This window comes from Patella vulgata, chromosome 3 (assembly GCF_932274485.2).
Source record: "Patella vulgata chromosome 3, xgPatVulg1.2, whole genome shotgun sequence".
NCBI lineage: Eukaryota > Metazoa > Mollusca > Gastropoda > Patellidae > Patella > Patella vulgata.
In genome coordinates, this window is record NC_065881.2 from 6,563,356 (window position 1) to 6,587,075 (window position 23,720).

Consider the following 23,720-nt stretch of genomic DNA (forward strand, 5'->3'; position numbering starts at 1 on the left):
GGACCATTCGGTATGGGACCATTTGGTGGATTTGGATTAGGAGGATTCGGTAGATTTGGTATGATGGGAGGTATGGGTATGATGGGAGGAATGGGTATGATGGGCCCATTAGGAGCTGGAAGTAAGTTATATTAAATTATCTTTTATTTATAGAAAGTTAAATATTTTGATCCATTTTGTTTTTAAATTCCATATTAAATGCCCCAACCATTTATCTAGTATTGTACGCAAAATACATAAAATTTACAACCAGGTCTCCTGGAGGTCATTTTAAGATTAGGCTGTCAATTTTAAGACACCCTTTCTGTATCAATGGGAAGCTGACAGTTAATAAATACCCATTACTAGCATTTGCTTCAAAATCATCTATGACTATAAGTGGGCTGTATCCTGTTTCCAGGTCAGCCTAAGAGCAGAGTAAATGCCCTTTGCTACTTATCCCAATTTTACTGTGATAATGCAATTTGAATTCTTTTTAAATTATTTTATTTTATTTTTTTCAGTGTGGTTTTAAATTCAAGGAAATATTTATATTAAAATCCCGGTGTACATATTACAGATATATTTTTAGAAAAAAAAATTATTTTGTGTAACAATTGTTTTTAGTTATTTTGTGGGGTTGGGGGTGTTCAAGATTCTGACAAAGCAATTTTCACCGGGCAGATAGTACGAAATCTATTTGGTTTTTAGAAGCAAAAATTGTGGTTACGTGTTAGAGACAAGAAATGAAAGAAATGGGGTTCAACGTCCTTCTTTTCTGCGCCAATCACGGGGCTATTGACAAGAAATGAAACGAAATGGGGTTCAACGTCCTTCTTTGCTGCGCTAATTACGCGGCTAATGACGAGTCCGGCAGTGTGCCTTGAGAGATATTTAGCCCATCGGTCTACACTTATTTCGATTCTAACTGTCATCAATTTGATTAAAACACAGATCCTATTTCGTTTTGTATTTATAGTTCAAAATGTCGTTTTACTTGTCTTTACTACACTAGGATCTGGAAGAGTTGTTATATTACCCGCGTTTTGGATGATGTGAGGGATTAGCCAATGAAACGGTCTGATACGGCGAGTTTTTGGCGTTAGGTGAACGGAACTGTGGGTAACCCACTAGAAACATCAACGCTGATTGGCCAATTAAATGTCTGACGCCATAGGGTCAAAAGCCGCTAGTATGACCTCTGGCTACAACTGGTCAGATCTTCATGTAGTGTAAGCCATTGAAAGTATAAAAAAAACGAAATGAAATATAGATCTGTGTTTTAATCTGATTGACATTATTTCAGAAATATCCCAAAACGTTCTAGAATTATTCGTAAACTATTCGTTTAGGTTTTTTTTCCAAATTACTTAGACAAACATACACACTGAGCTTTCATAAGAGAGAATTTTAACACGCCTACCTAGCAACCATCATTATGAAGTCGTTTGGTTTACTGCTCTAACAAAAATGTCACTTTACATTACAATGATAAACATTTTCTTTAGAAACCCCATATTCACATATAAATAACAGCTTACGCAATAACGAGGCAGGTTTCAAGAATGTTCTTTAGGTTTAGGGTTTTTTTTCCAAATTACTTAGACTTTTTGGGCGCTGGCGACGTCACGTTCTCCCACTGTATACCAGTATACATGTACTTTGACCTTTTGTGTCTGGGTCAAAGTGATGAACCCAGATTTCATATTGAGTAACACCCTGACCCAAGAAAGTCAGTAGATATCCAATAGTTCCCGAGAAGCTGTTGACTAACCATGACTCTTTGCCGTTTTTGTTCTTCGGTCAGCATTCTGGGCACACAACGGGCAGACACCTCGTTCATTTGAAAATATTCTTGGATTCGCTCCCCCGATGCTTTTGCTGATGTCATGTGCAGTAGCCAACTGTCTAACAGTTACTCGCGTGTCCTGCATTATTGTGTCGAGAAAATATCATTTTTAACCTTAAAGATGCACTATGCAAGATTTAGATATAATAGTTCAAAAAAAAAATAATGAAAAATGAATATATTGAAAATTCCATTCAAATTACTTTATTCTGTGCGAAGGTATGAGTGTTGGAAGATGTAGCGTAGATTGTTTATTATCGTAGAATCGCGGGCGTCATAATCCATTTCAATCTCTGACATCCGATGTCCTAAAGATTTGAATGCCTAAATAATAATTTATATAAAATGAAATGAAATGAAATGTGGTTTAACGTCCTACTGTTCTGTTCCTAAACCCCATTTTATTTCATTTCATTTCTTTTTATATTGATATTTTGTCGTTTTTGAATTACCTATTACTAATTACTTTGTCTTTTAGAATATGTTTTCTATGTTCAATATAAATGGCGGCCGAAGCCATCGAATTTGGGCTCCGGGCGAACTGGGCCTGAGTCACGTGTAAATAACATTTCGTCACCGGTCTCCACCTACACATATGTGCTATCAAATTAAACAGCATGTCCCTTGAATGTTTTAGGCTATCGAATTTGGGTACCGGGCGAATCTGCCCCCCGGACGAATTGAGCCCCAAGCCCGGAAGCGAGTTTGGGCCCAGACGAAGCCGGGTATCTGCTAGTATTGGATTCTATATATTCACCGCAATATTGATTGAAAAAGACAAATATTGAATTCTAATTCGAGAGAGAGAGAGAGAGAGAAAGAGAGAGAGAGAAAGAGAGAGAGGGGGGTTAAACGTCCACTAGGTCATTTGGGGACTAAAATATGGTTTAATTTTATTTCAATAGTTCGCATGCGCGAGGTTGGATAGGCAAACCTACTCCTTGATACGTACAACCGGGGATTCGAAACCCCGCCAGTTTACTCAATGACAGGCATGATGATACAGCGCGCACCTGCTTTTTTTTTGCTTTTTTTTTCTCTTGTAAATATGTTTATTCATGAACTATATAATCATAATACACTGTACATACATTTTAATCATGGAATAGCACAAAAAATTATTAGTTAATTAAAAACATTATTTTTTGTTTATTTTATTTTATTTATTCATTTTTAAAAACAAGAAAAAAGAAAATACAAGAAATAAATTCCTGAATCAAAATATAGAACCATTGACACATTAACACATTGATGAAATAATAAATCTGTAAATCAGTGGATCAATTACGGAAGCCCATTAGGGTCAATCAAATGAAAAAAAAAATCTGACTATCTTGTAATTACAAGATAGCTATCTTGTAGTTACAAGATAGCTTACAAAATAACTATCTTGTAATTACAAGATAGCTATCGTTATTATAAGAAAGGCCAAAATCACCATTATTCACCAACATGGACGAGGAATTAGAGCAATTCTTGTATAATAGGGGACTCACTCAACGAGAAATGGAGATAATGTTGGAGGAAAAGGTAGGGATTTAATGCGTATTTTCAAGTATTTGTCTAGTATTGGTATTTGTCGTTTCATTTTATCGGGGGGTGTGGAGCAGTTGACGGAGTGGGAGTTACACCATTACAATCGAACAAGAGGGAGACCAGATAACGGAGTGAGGCTCGAAAAGGGCAGAAAATAACATAAATCTGTCAAGTCGCATTTCCCCTGTCCCCACTCCCAATCAGATCTCGAGACTGGTTTGCTTCACCAGTTCTACATAAATACTTCGCGAGTTTCCTTAAAGGGTCCATGGCTCTTTTTTTTTATTGGAACCTTAAAATAGACTAAAATGATACTAGAAGCACATATTTTAATATTAATGTAATAGAATGTATATGAAGTGATTTATATTGCAATTCTTATTGCAATTTATAATCAGTTATGTTAGTTGAAATACTTGAACTGTCCAAATTGAATGGCAGTCGTTTCCGGCTGCTCAGGCCACACTACAAGTTTATTTTTAAATGATTATATTAGTTTCTCGTTTTTGAACCACCCATTACTAATTACTTCCACATTTTCTTGTAGGATATTTTTGTCTTTGTTCGATGCAAATCGCACCCGAAACCTTAGTGTACACGACTCTTGTACAGATTTCAAAATTTTTATTGTGTTTTAAATAGTGGATTAGGATGCTATAGTTTCACAGCAAGATAACAACATCAATATTAATTGAAATGTAATGAAATGAAATGAAATGGGGTTTAACGTCCTACTGTTCTGCTCCTAACCTGGGCTAATGAAGACGGGCATACGCCATACAGTGTGCTATGAGGGAAATTTTGCCCGGGCAGCGGCACTACGGCCTACTCTTATATCGAATTCCAACTGCCAAGGGATCTTTTACGTGCACGCCAATGTGTACACGGGACCTCGGTTTTTCGTCCCATCCGAACGACTAGACAGCTTTCCTTGTCAGCCCCTCCGTCCTGCATCACTGACAAGGGAGAACCACGCCGGAAAATCTGGATGAACTTTCTCGGCCAATGCAGGGATCGAATAATAGAAATGTACCAATATTGAATTCTAATTCGTGATTTTATTTTAGAATATTATGGAAAATATTGAGTAACAGGTTTAGCTCCTTCAAATGGTCTAGGCTTTAGGGAAATTCTGCACAAATTATCCTTATTAATTTCGTGAGTGTTAATATAGAGAAAAGCGTAATGAGGCAGCTTTTTCCTTTGGTCTTCTCGTGCACGGCGGTGTCGCGATATGATTAAATAGGCATATTTTTAATTATTGCATACTTTATGGTCCATCCAAAATCTTTATCTTCTAACATTGTTTTTATAGATTAACAGAGAAGCCATAGAAGCAGCTGATGATAGTACACTTGCTAGATTTATTTCAATACAAGGCGATAGAATAGCGGTAAAGCAATTTTGTTCTTCAAAGCCTAAAACAGACAAAAAGCAGAAACTTCTGGACGCTTTAAAACAAAGACTTTGCAATCAAAGTGAAAGCAGATCGACTTCTAAAATGCCAAAAAACGATGTAAGTGTCCGTTTGAGTGGAAATACCCACGCTTCTAAAAAATCCCGGAAAATAGAAATAGGGTGGTTAAATTACCATAAAGAGGATGATGTTTTCAAACAAGTACGGGAACTGTCAGGTGGCGGGACTGCAACAAAATCTGAAATCATTGAAAAGGCCAATCAGCTTTTTTTTTGTTGATGGCAAATCAAAACTTGGCAGAATTGAAGATTTTGAGATAGGCCTGAAAGATTTCTCTGAAGAGGAAGTTAATACCGAAGATACAGTTATTAAACTTTATGAACAAACTGGTAGGAATTTTACGTTTTCACATGACAACAAAGGCTGAAGAGGGTAGTCAAACTGGAATAGGGACAACATCGCCTGAACCTACGTCTAAAAAGAGACGCGAGAGAACTTCATTCAAATTTCCTGTGATAGCGGATGATGATGTATCCACTAAGACACAAATAACTACCAGTAGCCCAGTATCACCAACAGTAAATGCATCTAGTTCAACAAGTACTACAAGTTCTCTGCCAGATGTTATTGATGAATTAGACTTTTTCGAGTCTCCTTTCCATTGGGATGGAGCATTTAGGATTGAAAATATTCCAACAGAGGGTATGACAGCAAGCACCTCTATCACTTGTTCACAAGAGGAACCTATCCCAATATATTATCAAGATGAAGATGTTTCTTTTGAGTTCCAGTCATCACTCCCAACAGCAGCTGGTTCACAACTGCCACCAACATTAGACTTTTTAAGTGATGACGATTTGGCCCAACCCGAAGACCGTTCCACGCCGGAACCACCAAATTCACTTGAAATGACCATACATAGGGGTTCCACTTCGCTTTTTGAGATAATTTCTTATTTTAAGGATCCAGAAAGAGCCACCAAACGTATCACTGTGAGTAGAGTGCTGCCGAATGGTCAAAAGGAAATGGCAATGGACACTGGTGGGGTGATAAGAGACATGCTAAGTGAATTCTGGGAGCATTTCTATGATATGTGTACAGTGGGGCGCGAGGCAAAGGTCCCTTCCCTTCGACATGACATGGGGACGATAGAATGGCAGGCAGTTGGGCGTTTATTGCTGTGTGGCTTTAACACAACAGGATACTGGCCTGTCAAACTTTTAAGAGCATTTATTCTTTCCATTATTTACAAACAAGAAGTAGAAAGTTCTACTTTGATGGATGATTTCTGGCATTTCATAGCTGAACCAGACAAAGATGTTTTTCAACAGGCCTGTGAAAACTTTCAGTTAGTGGACATAGATGATTTGCTAGAAAATTTAGATTCGTATGATTGTAGAAATCGCCCAACAGCAGAAACCATCATACCTATACTCCTTGAAATTGCGCATACTCTTCTTGTACAAAAGCGGGCTTTGGTAGGTAACTGCATGAAAGAAGAATTACTGAAAGCAAAAGTTGACCGTAATAAAATAGACGAAATATACGGGACTATTACGCCTACAGCTAAAAAAAGTCATAGGAATACTCCGATTTCCTGAAACCATGAATGCCTTTGAGAATGACGTTGCTAAGCATCTCAAAAGATATATAAAAACCATAGATATCGGAAAACTAGGCCAGTTCATGAGATTCTGCACAGGGTCTGATCTCATGACAGTTAAAGAAATAACAGTTGAGTTCACAGCTTTAACAGGGTTAGAAAGGCGACCTACCGCCCACACATGTGGTTGCGTGCTTCAACTGCCAAGAGCATATGAAATTTTTATGGATTTCCGATATGAATTTGACAGCTTACTCAGCCATAATATTTGGATCATGGATATAATATAATATTGTTGATAAATGATGACATATCTTACAAACAACTTTTAATTACACACAGTATTATATTGTAGTAGTTATTTGATTCGTGTACACAGGCACACATAAAGTAGTGTGAAGTATAATTTTTTGTTTTATTCAACAGAACTGTTTAGGGTTATCAATATAAGAGGACTTTATTAACTATTTAAATTTTACATGCATACAGCAAATGAAAAGGTTGCATATTTTGATTTATGTTAGTTACTCATTTCGTACTTAGAATTTCTTAATATAATAAAGTGCTGATTTAAATTCTTCACATGGTCTAAATAGCCAAGAGGTGGCATCGTCTAATCTAGCTGTCATGATTTCAAATCCAGACTGGTCAGTTTACTCTTCATGCATAAGTTACATGCTGTTTTTGCCTCATATAGAATTTTGGAGGGAAGGGGTGGGACATATTCCTGAAGCATTGGCCCGAGAAATCCCTCTCTGGCCATTGCTGGATTGTCTTCTGATACTTGAGCTTTTGGGGGAGTGTGACTATTCTTCCCGTTCAATCAAATCTATTCCAAGTACAGCAACATGACAACCCATCGTTTAATCTGGGGTCTTCCCTAAAACTTTGAACAGTGATTTAAGCTATTAAAAACGGCGGAAGTATTGTTCGTCTCCAAACAGAATTTTTTACATTGTATCCATTTTGATATTTGGTCCAGTTAGCTATTGTTACTTAGTTCTGATTTCCCACGAACATGTGGGAACACCTAGCATTCCCGGCAAATGAATGTAACAAAAGATTCATTCTTTTATGTCTACTCTCAATATCATTATTAAAACAAATAAAACTAGCACTTATATTTGTTGGGATGAGTTGTCTTATATCTCGATTCATGTTTTAAAGTTGGGATGAGTTGTCTCGTATTGGGATGAGTTGTCTCGTATTGGCATGAGTTTGCTTGGGATGAGTTGTCTTTGGGATGAGTTATCTGTATACCTTAATATGGTTCTCAGATTTGTTACTGTGTACAGACTGTACAAAACACATTTATACACTTGCTATTACGTTATTTTGCTCACAAAAAAATCGGGTGTGTAATCATCAGAAACAGATGTAAACTTCAAATGATCATAGGTATTTGAATAATTGCTTGGTGTGGTTCTAGACTCACATAATGCCATCAAACTGGCCATTTGGTTCAATGTGAAACTTGGTGATGCATGTAATTTGTGTTTCAAAATAATACTATCTGACCAAATAAAATACTTTCCCCTCTTGCAATCCCATGTAGCCATCCATACATATGAGTCTCAGAATAATATCTATTGTTAAATTATGCTCTTTTCATTCCTCCCCCCCCCCCCCTCCGCACGCTCTCCCTCCCACCCACGACTCAGTGAGTTATTTTACTTTTATCAGACTTGTACATCCTCGGAGAAGTACATCTATTTAGTAATAATAAAGGGTAAGACTTTTAATTACCTGGCAAAAACGTAGCAAGGTTTGATATGGTTCTCGGATATGTTACTGTGTACAGACTGTACAAAACACGTTTATACACTTGCTATTACAGCACTGGCCAAATTAATAGCAATTGTTTCTAAAAACGTCGCAGAATTAACTCACTAAAATTGAAGTATGAATAAAATCATACACCGTGAATATGTTGAACTGAATATTCTTACACATAACCATATTGATATCTACTTCACATTGCATGGTTGGTCGACGCAACGCCGTGTATATAGATGAAGTTGCGACAACTGTGAAGCCAGGAATTTCATATGACGTCATGAAAACTTATTATCTATTTATATGCCCTATTATATTGTTGGATGTCATAGATTTCAGCGAATAAGTGTCTATAGGACATAAAACATACATTTTTTAAACGAAAAGTATAGCTGAACATACTATTATTAGTATTATACAACAAGAAGCGCACATTATTGTTATATAGCCTTATTCTATAAGAAAAACCAAAATAAAAGATACACTAGAAAAAAGTACTATTAAACATATTTAACTTGCATTCGCTTTTAAAGGAGCTAAATCGCTAATATTTGGGACCTAGAAATTGTCACAAATGGGTCGCACTAACAGCGACATTTGTTTCAGGCATATTTGTTTCATCGGTGACACGTCTGGTGTCATGTGAATGCAACGACAACAGCCTGGTTGATTGATTTGTTGATTACATTAAAATCGACCACTTTCAGGTTGCCGTATTCACGGCCTGGCAAGGCCGACTTGAAATTTCTAGAAATTTTCTAGGGGAGACAGGCCCAAACAAATCCCCCGACGGTGCGTTTCACGAGTTCGGCACAAGACGGTGACCTTGAAGAGACGTCGAAAACCATTTAATAGACATAGTAAAAGTCATATCTTACGAGATTATCGCTGGTCTTATCGGAAAATGCTATTTTAAATTTGTCAGTTGTCAGTCATTTTGAAAGAAATGCCCGGCGCCATACATGTGCAAAATACATTTTTTGATTTTTGTCAAATTCGGTTTTCGGCACATTTCGCCTCTATGACCAGTTTGTGTTTGAAAGATTTAAAAAGAAATTATTTATTCTCCCACCACTAAAACACACTGATTACGAAATATCGCTCTCAGAAACTTCCTGGTTTCTTTTGCAATTTGTTTGGGGTAAGACGTTATCACTCCCCGCCTATGTATAAATAATATCAATCTGTCCACCACACAAATTTAACAGATACAAATGCATGTTATTCCACAGGTAGACAGACAGGGCCGCCTTTGAAGGGACTCAGTGAAGGGAACGCGGTTGGTTTAGAGATTGGGAGAGGGGGGGGGGGGTATGGATGGCTGAATGGTTAGCGTGCGCGCGCTGTATCATAAAGTCTGTCATTGAGTCGACTGGCGTGGTTTCGAATCCCCGGTTGTACGTGACAAGGAGTAGGGTCGCCTGTCCAACCTCGTGGGTTTTCTCCGGGTCCTCCGGTTTCCTCCCATTGCTAAAGACCCCAATGCGCAAGCGAATTATGTAAATAAAATAGAACCATATGTTAGTCCCGAAATGACCTAGTTTGTGTCGAGTGGACGTTAAACCCCATTTCTCTCTCTCTTGTTGGGTCTACACCTTTGTAAAACCGACCGGGGTATGAACGAGGGAGAGGTTTAGCTTTCTTAGGTTGGGACTATACTAGCAAATGATTCAGTCAGGTAGGCCTACCCGATAATGTGTATTAGTAGAGTACTTTAGCTATTTTTAATCCCTTCCGTTTGACAACAAAGACTTTTGGAAATAATAACTTCGTTTATTTAAAGCACACAATATAAATCAAGTTTTGCTTAATTTAAGTCTAAATCTCTGTAAATAGCCATTCGCAGATTTCTATAAAGCTGTACGGCTCCTTTGCGATCCGATGCGGGGTGCCAGTAGTTCTCGTACATGTAAATACCACAAAGTTCAGCAATATCCTCGTCACATATCATACCACCCCGAAATCTACATTCTCCAGCACAAGCAGTCATCATATGTTCACTGACTTCGTGAAGGTAATAATTTGTGCCGTACAGGCTGGTAATGAATACATGACTAGTGGCCTACCATGTGGGCAGTTCTGGTTCTTTGTAGGCCGTATTTGATGGGTATTCCAGGTTTTTTTATATTTCGTCGAGATCTTCCTGAAAGAGAAACGAAATGCATATAATCAATAATAACCATCAATAATTATAACTATCGTCATTGTAATCTATCGGTGCATTACTCACCTGTAGTACACGAAGAAAACAAAATTGAACAAGACATTTATCTAGAAAATAGCCATCAAACATTCCATCATCAGCCAAAGAACCCAATACATCCATCCATGACTGGACACATTGTTTTCGAACCAGGTTCCAAAACATTTCAATTCTCAGTACCACGATCCCCTCTCATCAAAAACGGACACCCTTTTCTTTCACGGACTGATTCGATAAAATATCCAGCAATAACTTTTGGATCATTGCTAGTCTGAAATACATTGAGCCATATAATACACCTGGAAAATCCGCCCATACAGCCATTGATACACAATCCGTATCGTTTTAGTTTGTCGTAGGAATCCAGATGCCACATATAGTTTGGCCCTTTGGCGTAGTATTGTCTTCTCTTTAAGCGTTTAGACAAACGCAGCTGTACACCAACAGTGTCAAGGATTTGCAATAAAGTTTGAAATGTGTGTCTCGAAATGTTTAAACCATTATGACGGCACTGTAGATGCAGCCAACGGTATCCCCCCAGTTCCATTCAGTTTTTTTCTATGAATAAAACAACTTGGAGAAGATCAGAATAGTTCTTTCTTCTGTGCAACCGATTCACTCGCAGAATCCTTTTCAATGTACTCAGACTAATTATAATGGAATGGGCTTGAGCCAACATTGACAATATGTGGCTATATTTTAACCCCAAATTGAAGTAAAACATACGAAGTCTGGATCTCATCCATTTCCGATAACTGAAAAATAAAATAAACATATTGTATACAAAACCGTCTATTCCTATCCACCAGTTCACGTTACAGACATAGTGGTACCATTTTCGTCCCCATTCGGCGTAATATATACATGTGTATAATACGTTATTAAATAGTGGTACGATTCTCCTCCCCAGTTGGCGTAATATATTGCATGTTATATACATAGTGGTGCCATGTTCGTCCTCAATAGTCGTAATATATATTATACATATATACTTACTGAATGTTCCTTAAAATGATGTACTGGTAAAGTCGAAAATGCTACCGATAGCCTACATAAAGTATCTTGTAATTACAAGATAGTGATTTATGTGCTATCTTATAATTACAAGATAGTGATCTATGTGCTATCTTGTAATTACAAGATAGTCAGAATAATTTTTTTTCATTTGATTGACCCTAATGGGCTTCCGTAATCAATATATTAATTCATAAATATATTTATATTAGGTTATTTAAAATATGTATTAAAAGGTTGTGCTATTCAATTTGAAACTTCAATCAAGATATAATTACACAAAATTAATTGTATGTACATATGATGTTAAAAATTGTTGCTAATCTGATATTCAGTAAGGGTAATCTTAGTTAATACGAGTACTACAATTCATAGTTAAAAATCAAATATTAGTTACTTTTCTAATCATTTATATTAAATAGTGGATTTATGGTGTTTTAACAATTACAAAGCTTAGCTTATATTTACGAGCTGATAAGATTTTACATAATAAATGAAATGAAATGAAATGAAATGGGGTTTAACGTCTTACTGTTCTGCTCTTAACCTGGGCTAATGAAGACGGGCATACGCCATACAGTGTGCTATGAGGGAAATTTTGCCCGGGCAGCGGCACTACGGCCTACTCTTATATCGAATTCCAACTGCCAAGGGATCTTTTACGTGCACGCCAATGTGTACACGGGACCTCGGTTTTTCGTCCCATCCATTTTACATAATAAGTAGCAGACTAGATTTCTGCCGTCTGCGCGACGCTGTGTCCCACTTAAAGACCTTAACTATAGACTGTGCTAGGTATGCAAGCCTTTACTTTCCAGTTCTATTTTAACACTATACATCATAGAAGTCTTGTTCTTCCAGTGCTCTTACAATTTAACACTGAAAAGGGCTATTGTAAACCTGTTAAGGCAGAATTCTCTGGAGATAAATAATTTAACACAACTATCTTACCTACATCTTTATTGTTTTGTTTGTTAGTCACTAAATATAGTAAATTTTGGGACATAGAAGTTTGTCATTTAAGTTTGAAGCCTATTTTCATGTTAGAATGTTCAACAATTGTCACTCCAAGGAGATTAATATTATGAATTGAAAATGCTTGATTGAAATGTATATAACATTTTCTCTGTACATTATTACCTTAATATAGTTCTATTTTAGCACTATTATATTTTAGCTTAAAGTCATCACAAAATGCAGTATATTTATATGTTTAAGATTTATATTTAAGTTTGAACCACATATTCTCGTTGACACTGACTGGTCATACTGTCATAATATATTTCATTTTTTTTTTCTACCGGATTATTTATGTTTTGATATTAAATATTTATTATTTCCATCCATTGCTATTTCTGTATATGCTTTGATGGATTTTTTGCTTTCGCAACTAAAAATCGGGGACATCTCAGTGTGCCCCCTGCTATTGTTCTCATGTAAGAGCACTGGAAGAACAAGTCTTCTATGATGTATAGTGTTAAAATAGAACTGGAAAGTAAAGGCTTGCATACCCGGCACAATCTAGGCTTAAACTGTCGTAACCTTATTAACGATCATTCATCATTCGTGGAAATTATTATTTTTCTCACACTATTGCAATTTAAGTTTAAAGTCACCAATATGATTAGGATTTATATTTAAAATGTAAAACAGTAAGGTTCTTATATTAATATTTGAAAGAAGTGTAATGGGTTTTAACCTCTCAATGCTCTGTTCCCACTAGCTCAGCAAAAGGAAATGAAATGGAAAATGCTTTAACGTCCTATTGTTCTGTTCCGAACTGGTCGGCCTATTCTGATAATGCGTTTCAACTGCAAAGGAATCTTTAACGTGTATGTCAAGGTGCACACAGGACCCCAGCCGCTCTTTCCATCCGAACGACTAGGCATTTCCCGCGCCACTGTCTAAGATTACGGTTTAAATTAAAGTTTGTCGTAAATTTTTTCATTGACATTGACTGCATAGTGTCCTAGCACCTGTTAACCATTCGGCCATCCAACCCCCTGAATTCTAATTTGTGTTTTGACTTGGAATGGTATGAAAATTATTGAGTTGTAGATTTAGCGTCTTTAAATGGGTGTATCTGGGTGACTGTTATTTACCTAGATTGGTTGAATGGGCTTGCTCAACAAAAACCGTCCCGGATGTTATAGATGTAATTCAATAGCAATTCAAAAACAAACGTATTCAGTGTAAGCAATATGCAGTAGTCATATTCAACTAATGTGCGTAATATTCATTGGCGATAGTCAACGTGTTCAACAAATGTAAGTAATATTCAGTGGTGAAAGTCAACGTGTTCAATAATTGTAAGTAATATACCAATCTTATTATAATCACATGTTTTATATTTTAACATAAAGACACGAAATGGGGTTTAACGCCATGCTTTGCTACTCGAAAATTCAAATTACTATTTCTTAGTCCCTTATTCGGCATGCAAAAATGAAATGGACTAAGTCGTATTAAATGAGGAATAATAATAGTCGTTGTCAGGCCCTCCGTCCTGCATCACTGACAAGGGGGAACCACGCCGGAAAATCTGGATGAACTTTCTCTGCCAATGCAGGGATCGAACACCCGACCTCCAGGCTAGCGAGCCAGCGTCTTACCCACTTAGCCACGTGATCCCCGTATTTCATAGAACTATGACCTATGTATTTCCTGTTTACTTACAGTTTTATGGATACACAATTACTGAGTTTAAAACTTTAAACATGTTTTAATTGTATTTAATTGTTATTTTTGTTGCATATTGTGTATATATTTGCCAACTATTTACATACCTGTATCATTTACTTGATAAAGATGAGAGTATACTCGTTGAAACGTCGCTAAGTATTAAACTCAGTAATTGTGTATCCATAAAATTGTACATTGTGTTAATATGTTCAATTACTAAATGCTAATCAAAGAAGGTTACTAAATGTCTTTGAAACAATTTAAAGAAACTAAATGTTGCATTTGCAATGGCATTTGGAAGAATGTTGCATTCGGAGGAATGTTGCAGAGTTTTAGAGAGAGAGAGAGAGAGAGAGAGAGAGAGAGAGATGGGGTTTAACGTCCACTCGACACAAACTAGGTCATTTCGGGACTAACATATGGTTCAATTTTATTTCAATAATTCGCTTGCACGTAGGGGTCTTTAGCAGTGGGGGAAAACCGGAGGACCCGGAGAAAACCCACGAGGTTGAACAGGCGGCCCTACTCCTTGTCACGTACAACCGGGGAATCGAAACCTACGCTACATGAAGATCTGACCGGTTGTAGCGATAGGTTGCTTCAGCGGTCATACGAGCGCCATTTGACCCTATGACGTCAGACATTTGATTAACCAATCAGCATGGATGTTACTAGTGGATTGCCCACAGTTCCGTGCAAAACACGCCTAAAGCTCGCCGTAACAGACAGTTTCATTGGATAACCTCTCACTTCATCCTGCGACTTTAATTAAAACATATCATTTTTGTTTTGTCTTTCAGTTAGAACTATGGCGATATTTACAACCAAATCAGACCCAAATGTCACTGGTGCCTGTGTCATCGTGTTTGCAATTTTTGGAACGATTTTCAACTGTGCAGCGATTGTAACTTTTCTGTTCAGTGGAAAACTCAGAACAAAGGGAATGTATATAATAATTGCAGTCATATCCTTTGTTCAACTAATACATAGCATCTTCGTACATCCAGTGTTTGCCAATTTTTATTTAAATATAAGCTTGTATGATTTTGATAACTGTCAAATATTGTTTGCTGCATCGGTAACATTCATAGTTTGTCGAGCAATAACCGTGTATTGTTTGTTCTTATTATTTGTAAACCACCTGATAAAACAACGATGTCCAAATGAATCTAGAGAAAGAAATACGGGAATCGTCGGTACCATCTTAATTTGTGTGTTATCTGCAATCGTCATCGTTCCAGTCATAGCAACACAATCCACGTCATCATGTGATGTTTTCCTCAATTATGATTTGCACATCGGGATGACTGTTCTCCAATATTTACTGCCAATTTTCCTTTTGTGTGTCGCGGGTATAAAACTGATCATCAGTCACGCAGTCAGTCGCCAACCCCGGGTCGTCGTGGTTCAAGATGGCCTTATTTCCCAAAGATCTTCAACTTTTCCTACTCATATTTTAGTTGCAGCGTTTATAGCCGTGGTCACCACAATGCCGTGGGCAATATGGAGTTTAATGAGAATCAGATGTTCTGTTGATGTCGATTGCAACCGGTATATTTTGATACGGGAGATAATAGTAATGGTTTCCCAGAGTATGCCTGTCTTTATGCCATTTTCCTGGCTTCTGGATAACGAGTTCCGGCAATCTTTTAAAACGATGTTGAGGCGAAAGGAAACTCAAACCAGAAATACAGCACCAGTGACCGCATACAGCACACTCCCACATGAACCAAACCAACTTACGTACACCAGTCTGTAGATAGGCTACCGATTTCTCACATCGTGAATACAGCGTCTTCAGAAAAAAACACAACACACAAACCCATAACATTTAAAGTCGACAAGTATCTAGAGGACATCTTTTTTCTTCAATTCCCATGCTTTTATAGATTATTGAATTTAACCACCAATAAAATTGAAAACAAATCGGCATTCCTAGAAAATTAGGGCGGTTTTGAATATATCACCAGCTTTATTCTTGTCTGAATATTGTAAACACCCTTCATCGAAGTTTACCAATCTGATTAAAACACAGATCCTATTTCGTTTCGTTTCGTTTCGTTTTACTTGTCTTTACTTCACTAGGATCTGGAAGAGTTGTTATCATTGACGTGTTTGAATGATGTGAGAGATTAGCCAATGAAACGGTCTGTTACGGCGAGTTTTAGGCGTGTTTTGCACGGAACTGTGGGTAATCCACGAGTAACATCAATTCTGATTGGTTAATCAAATGTCTGACGTCATAGGGTCAAAAGCCGCTCGTATGACCGCTGAAGCAACCTATCGCTACAACCGGTCAGATCTTCATGTAGCGTAGGCCATCGAAAGTATAAAAAAAACGAAACGAAATATAGATCTGTATTTTAATGAGATTGGAAGTTTACATACATTATGACGTCACATTAATAATGACGTCATTGTATTAATCATATTAAACATACATTATGCAAGAGCTAAATCTGCCTATTGCAGGTCTTTCTTTAGGCCTGAAATGTTATCTAAATTATTAATTAGACATTAATTAACTTATCCAAACCATAATCAACTCTCGATGTCATCGCTAGCCTGCGATATTTACTGGATTAGGATCCGATTTGCTGTTCAACTTTCATTCATGATTTATTCATGAAATGGATAATCTTCATTTCGAAGTTTGTCTTATCCGCAAGTTTGTTTTTATTTGCATGTAGTGCGACCGTTCTTCACCTAATCTTAAATATTTTGTAAATTTTTCGTTTATGTGTCTGGGTACTCGACTCGGCTATCTTTCAACATACATTATGCAAGAGCTAAATCTGTTTATTGCAGGTCTTTCTTTAGGCCTGAAATGTTAATATAAACTATTAATTAGACATTTATCAACATGAAAAGATTGATGCCATCTCAAGTGTCGGATTTTCACTGGATTTGAATCCGATCTGCTGCTCAACGCTCATTGATGATTAAATCCAAAAATGGATAATCGAGACTATGCTTTTTATCGTACCGACTTTAGTAATGATGACCGAGGCTAGGCCTAAAATTCAATCGCTAATATCTCGGTTCAGAGTGGAGCAACTTGACTGAAATGTTCAGCAAATTTTGTTTTCATCACCTATTTTAAAACTATTATAGTGAGAACTACCAACTCTGTATCTAATCTCCATAGTGTATCTTTAATATGGGATCACGGTGGCTAAGTGGGTAAGACGCTGGCTCGCTAGCCTGGAGGTCGGGTGTTCGATCCCTGCATTGGCCGAGAAAGTTCATCCAGATTTTCCGGCGTGGTTTCCCCTTGTCAATGATGCAGGACGATTGGCCTGACAAAGACAGCTGTCTAGTCTTTCGGAGGGGACGAAAGACCGAGGTCCCGTGTACACATTGGCGTGCACGTAAAAGATCCCTTGGCAGTTGGAATTCGATATATGAGTAGCGCCGGTGCCAGGGCAAAATTTCCCTCATAGCACATTGTATGGCGTATGCCCGTCTTCATTAGCCACGTTTAGGAGCAGGACAGTAGGACTTTAAACCCCATTTCATTTCATTTCGTATCTTTAATAACAAATTAAGCAACCTTGATTGGTATGGCTGTGCTCTAGGTTATGTATGTTTTATTCGAAATATCAGCAGGTACCCGAGCCTCTAATAAATGAAATGGGTTTAACGTCCTACTTTTCTACACCAACAAGGCTAACGAAGCCAGGCAGGCCCAAAGAGAGGAGATGCAACCGGTACATTGCCCCAGGGCCTGTGAAGCCCCATGGGCCCCATAAATATCATCTTTTTTTTTCTTTTTATTTACTTCAACATGTTTGGTATTTGTGTCGCAGAGCCCCCAGATTCGATCCCCGATACTCTATTCAGGCCATGAAGGGGTAAAGTGAGAAATCCTATTTTTTGTATAGTTGGGCAGTTCAGATGCTCATCTACATTACTTAAACGTTAATGTCCTTGTACAGGTGTGTGTGTTTGTGTGTGCGGTGGGTTGGGGGGGGGGGGGCTGGGGGATCCGGAAGATAAACATTTTCTCGGTGCAGTGGGCGCTTACGACTGCCCCACCCACGCGGACCCATTCACTTGATTTGATGTTTGTTGCTTGTTGCTTGCAATGTCTGCTGTGTAGGGCGGGAAGATAAACATTTTCTCGGTGCAGTGGGCGCTTACGACTGCCCCACCCACGCGGACCCATTCACTTGATTTGATGTTTGTTGCTTGTTGCTTGCAATGTCTGCTGTGTAGGGCGGGAAGATAAACATTTTCTCGGTGCAGTGGGCGCTTACGACTGCCCCACAAACGCGGACCCATTCACTTGATTTGATGTTTGTTGGTTGTTGCTTGCAATGTCTGCTGTGTAGTGTGTGTCTTGTCCGTGGTTTCGATTCCCCGGTTGTATGTAACACGGAGTAAGGAATCCTGTCCAACCTTGTGGGCTTTCTCCGCGTCTACCGGTTTCCTCCCACCGCTAAAGACCCCTACGCACAAGCGAATTATTGAAATAAATTGAACCATATGTTAGTCTACAAATGACCTAGTTTGTGTCGAGTGGACGTTAAATCCCACCTCTTTCTCTATTTAAATAATTCCCATCCTAAATTTATAATTTATTATTTTTATCATTATTAATGATATTATGGTTTGTTATCATACAGTAGGTCGCGGGTTCGATTCCGGTGTTCATCAGGATTTTTCGGCGTGGTTTCCCCATGTTGGTGGAGCAGGACATAGGCCCTGACAAGGATAGCTTTCAGTCGTTCGGTAGGCCCTACACACTGGCGTGCACGTAAAAGATCCCTTGACAGTTGGAATTCGATATAAGAGTAGGCCGTAGTGCCGCTGTCCGGGCAAAATTTCTCTCATAGCACGTCTTCATTAGTCCAATCGAAGCAAAACAGTAGGACGTTAAACCCCATTTCATTTCAGTTCATTTCATTTCATTTATCATAGAGTTATTTCTAAGCTCTGTGCATTCATAGACAGTCCTTTAACAGTATAATGCATTATTATTAAATTTAATAGAAACGGTATTATTCTATGGAATACTAACCTCATGGGTTTTCTTTGGGTCCTCCGCAAACCTCCCCCCCCCCTGCCCATTGCTAAAGACCCCTATGCGCCAGCGAATTATTCAAATAAAATTGAACCATATGTTAGTCCGGAAAATGACCAAGTTTGTGTCGAGTGGATTGAATACAATTTTTATTACTCTGCGACGTTTCTACTTCTAATCTTTATCAAGCAATGCTGCTGTATTTCATGAAATGAAATGAAATGGGGTTTAACGTCCTACTGTTCTGCTCCTATGCTGGGCTAATGAAGACGGGCATACGCCATACAGTGTGCTATGAGGGAAATTTTGCCCGGGCAGCGGCACTATCGCCTACTCTTATATCGAATTCCAACTGCCAAGGGATCTTTTACGTGCATTCCAATGTATACATGGGACCTCGGTTTTTCGTCTCATCCGAAAGACTAGACAGCTGTCCTTGTCAGGCCCTCCGTCCTGCATCACTGACAAGGGGGAACCACGCCGTAAAATCTGGATGAACTTTCTCTGCCAATGCAGGGATCGAACACCCGACCTCCAGGCTAGCGAGCCAGCGTCTTACCCACTTAGCCACGTGATCCCCGTATTTCATAGAACTATGAACTATGTATTTCCTGTTTACTTACAATGTTATGGATACACAATTACTGAGTTTAAAACTTTAATTGTATTTAATTGTTATTTTGTTGCATATTGTGTATATATTTGCCTACTATTTACATACTTGTATCATTTACTTGATAAAGATGAGAGTATACTCGTTGAAACGTCGCTTAGTATTAAACTCAGTAATTGTGTATCCATAAAATTGTACCTTCTGTTAAATATGTTCAATTACTAAATGCTAATCATTTAGAGAGAGAGAGATGGGGTTTAACGTCCACTCGACACAAACTAGGTCATTTCGGGACTAACATATGGTTCAATTTTATTTCAATAATTCGCTTGAACGTAGGGGTCTTTAGCAGTGGGGGAAAACAGGCGGCCCTACTCCTTGTCACGTACAACCGGGGAATCGAAACCACGCCAGTTGACTCAATGACAGACTTTATGATACAGCGCGCACACGCACCATTCAGCCCCCCCCCCCCTGCAGAATTGTAGTCCATTAACATGCATACAGTCCATAAACTCAGGATTGGTGTAGAAAAAAAGAAGATGATATGTTGCTCGGATGGGACGATAAGGCATTGGCAGCACGTTAAAGATCCCATGACAGTTGAAATTCGAAAATAGATTAAGCCGTAGGCAAAAGTTCCTGCATAGCACACTGCCTGTCCAATTATAACAACACCCAGACCTTGTCTGACGATGAAACATTTGACAACAAAATTATTAATTGTCATGGCTAAAATAAATCCTATGTATCGATGTCAACGGATATGACGTAACAGTGGGCCTATTTATATGTCATAGGAAGACATCTTATGCTTTGAATTGGGGACATTTATAATGTACAAGATGTCAGTCAAATAATGATGTAACATTATAACATAAGATTATACTCGTATACCACAGTACGCTAGTATATACAATGATTGATGATTTCAAGTTATTATAAATACTGACTTTATTCTACTGATAGTCAAAACATCTTCTGTCTTTCTACAGTAACGCATCTTCTTACATTAAACAAAGGTAAGTTACTTTAGTCTTATTTTTATAGATAGTAGACATTAGACTAATGTAAATCATCCCCTCTCTCTCTCTCTCTCTCTCTCTCTCTCTCTAGACACCCTTTCCTTGTGAAAAGTCGGGATTTAAAATCGGTCTACACTGGAATACGAACTCCGGGACATTCCCTTACGTGTTTAACGCCCGCTTTTACCAAGGGTTATATCGTAGACAAGGTGTCTTATTTTATTATGCTCGGTGTACGGGTCGCAGGTGTCTTTCCTGTGGAAAGAAACCGGGGTATTTGGAGTAAACCCACGAGGTTGAGAAGGCGCCCCTATCCCTATAGCCACATACGCTCATAGCAGGGATCGAAAACCACGACCGCAAGCCAGAGTTGACCGACCAGCCAGAGGTCGAATCCCGACACTCTAGACCACTAGGCCATCCCGATCAACCAGTGATATCGTAGACAAGTTGTCTTATTTTGATAAGCGCAGCGCACGCGAATAGGTCTCAGGGGTCTTTCCTGTGGGAAGAAAGCGGAGTGCCAGGATTGATCCCACGAGGTTGAAAAGACACCCCTATCTCCAAGCCACATACGCTTACACCACACTCGGCAAACCTCGGCAGATTCCGGAACCCTACATCTAGCCTCGGCTGTATAACAGTAAGTGATATGCACCAACGCCTATACATTTGCGATGCGGCACCGGTTTACTTATAAGGGAAACTTGCCCGCGTTTAGAAAGAAGTTCTCAAAATTGCGCCGTTCGAAGAGTGTGTAGAATTTTCAGTACAAATTTGTCCTTGTCTAGAGAAAATCGGATAAACTTGAAAGAAAAACAGCTTCAAACTTTGAAAATTTTGTATGATAAAACATTCTTCAAATACGTCGTCATCAATGACGTCATTAGTCGTCATGGACAACGCCATTGTAATCCGGGAACTTGAAAGTAGTTCTAATGGCGGACTTGGCCATACAGCCGAGATTAGATGTAGGGTACTGGAATCTGTTGAGGTTTGCCGAGTGGCTTACACCAGTGATCGAAAACCACGTGACCGACCAGCTAGAGGTGACGGACCGGCTAGAGCTAGGCCGTCCCGATCAACCAGTCTCTCATGATGATGGTGGACGTCTTAATCTGGTTGAATCCAAGCAAGGAGATTAACCACCACTAATAATGTGAAATGAATTGAAATGAAATGGGGTTTAACGTCCTACTGTTCTGCTCCGAACAGGGCTAATGAAGACGGCCGTACCCCCATACAGTGAGCTATGAGGGAAATTTTGCCCGGACAGCGGCACTACGGCCTAGCCTACTGTTATATCGAATTCCAACTGTCAAGGGATCTTTTACGTGCACGCCAATGTGTACACGGGACCTTGAGTTTTCGTCCCATCCGAACGACTAGACAGCTGTCCTTTCTTAATTATAGTAAAATTAATCAATAAACAGCGAAAAATTAGATATCATTGATTATCGTTTATTTTTCAGCTATCAAAATGATGAAAGTTATTCTTGCCGTTGCCTGTTTGGTTGCTGTAGCATCAGCTGGTATTGTTCCAGCACCATTCCTCGGTGGTATTCCACCAATGGGTATGCTTCCTCCATTCGGTGGCATCCCTCCCTTCGGACTAGGTCCTTTCGGTATGGGACCATTCGGTATGGGACCATTTGGTGGATTTGGATTAGGAGGATTCAACAGATTTGGTATGATGGGTGGACTTGGATTTGGTGGTCTTGGTGGATTTGGTTTGGGCGCTGGAAGTAAGTTATTTTAAATCAACTTTCATTAATAGAATGTTATTTTTACAATTAAGCCATTTTGATTTTTATTTTTACATTATACATCATATTCCTGAAGCAATCCCTCTGTAGCTGGTTAATCATAGACTTTACAGTAAAATACACAACACTCGCATATCTGGCAAAAGTTTGTTTTGACGATTAGCGTTACCATTTTCAAACCTAATCTGTGCATCAATGGAAAGCTAACAAATAACCATATTAATTCAGAATTGGCAAAATCCTGCTTTAAGTCCAGTCATATCACTTGAACAGTTATCCCCCCCCCCCCTGCATTTTTATCCCTTATCCCGTTTGTATTTCAACTGGGTATTGGACATGGTACCGATACTGATTGTAATACCCATATTAATTGGGAATTTTTTCAAAATTGGCAAAATCTTGTATTAAGTCCATCCATAGCACCTGAACAGTTATCCCTTCCACACCCCCCACACCCCACACACACCCTCACACACACACTTTTATCCCATATCCCAATTTCATTTCAAATGTGTATTGGACATGGTACTGATACTGATTTTAAATTATTTTTTTTCATTTTATTTTTTCAGTGTGGTTTTAAAGTCAAGGAAATATTTATATTAAAATCCCGGTGCACAGATTTTTCCCAAAATTTATTTTTATAAATAAATTTTTTCGTTTAACAATTTATGTTTATGTTTCTTGTGTGGGTTTGGGGTGTTACAGAATCTGACAGAGCAGTTCTCACGTGGCAAATAGTACTTAGCTTTTAGAAAAAATATGGGGTTTAACGTCCTACCATTCTGTATCGACTGGGCTAATGAAGACCGACATAGCCATACAGTGTCCTATGATCGGCATTCTGCCCGGACTGTGGCGCTACGGTCTACTCTTATTTCGAATTCCAACTGCCAAGGGTTCTTTTACATGTAAACCAATGTTTTTTCGTCCCATCCGAAAGACTATACGTTGTCCCATGCCAGGCCCTCCGCCCTGCACCCCTGACAAGGGGGAACCACGAATGAAAATCCCGGAGAACTTCTCGGTCCAGGTCAGCGAGCCAACATCGTACTCACTGAACCACCGTGGTGTACGTGACTTTTAGAAGCTAAAACTGATGTTCGGTGTTAGATACAGGAATTAGTGTTGCATATAAAAGAATGAGTTGCCACCATGGTAAATTATCTCTTCTGTAGAATTAGTCTTTTGATCATACTTGACTACCATTCTGAACATCTGAGACACGCTA

At 38.6% G+C, this 23,720-nt stretch overlaps 1 protein-coding gene and 1 long non-coding RNA gene across 3 annotated transcripts; both read left to right on the forward strand.

Annotated features, from left to right (window-relative positions):
- The first annotated feature begins 13,539 nt into the window (after window positions 1-13,539).
- On the forward strand, window positions 13,540-23,157 carry LOC126815979 (uncharacterized). 2 transcript variants are annotated; one of them, XR_008787725.1, is made up of 3 exons: window positions 13,540-13,644; window positions 22,196-22,468; window positions 23,062-23,157. It is a non-coding gene; the product is annotated as an uncharacterized LOC126815979 (long non-coding RNA). The 2 variants fall into 2 exon arrangements; XR_007678157.2 differs by lacking the exon at window positions 13,540-13,644 and adding an exon at window positions 20,106-20,720.
- On the forward strand, window positions 13,556-16,030 carry LOC126815945 (uncharacterized). Its single transcript, XM_050542067.2, has 2 exons — window positions 13,556-13,686; window positions 14,860-16,030. The coding sequence occupies exon 2, from the start codon at window positions 14,868-14,870 to the stop codon at window positions 15,816-15,818; it is 951 nt and encodes a 316-aa protein (XP_050398024.1). The 5' UTR covers window positions 13,556-13,686; window positions 14,860-14,867; the 3' UTR covers window positions 15,819-16,030.
- Window positions 23,158-23,720: the final 563 nt, after the last annotated feature.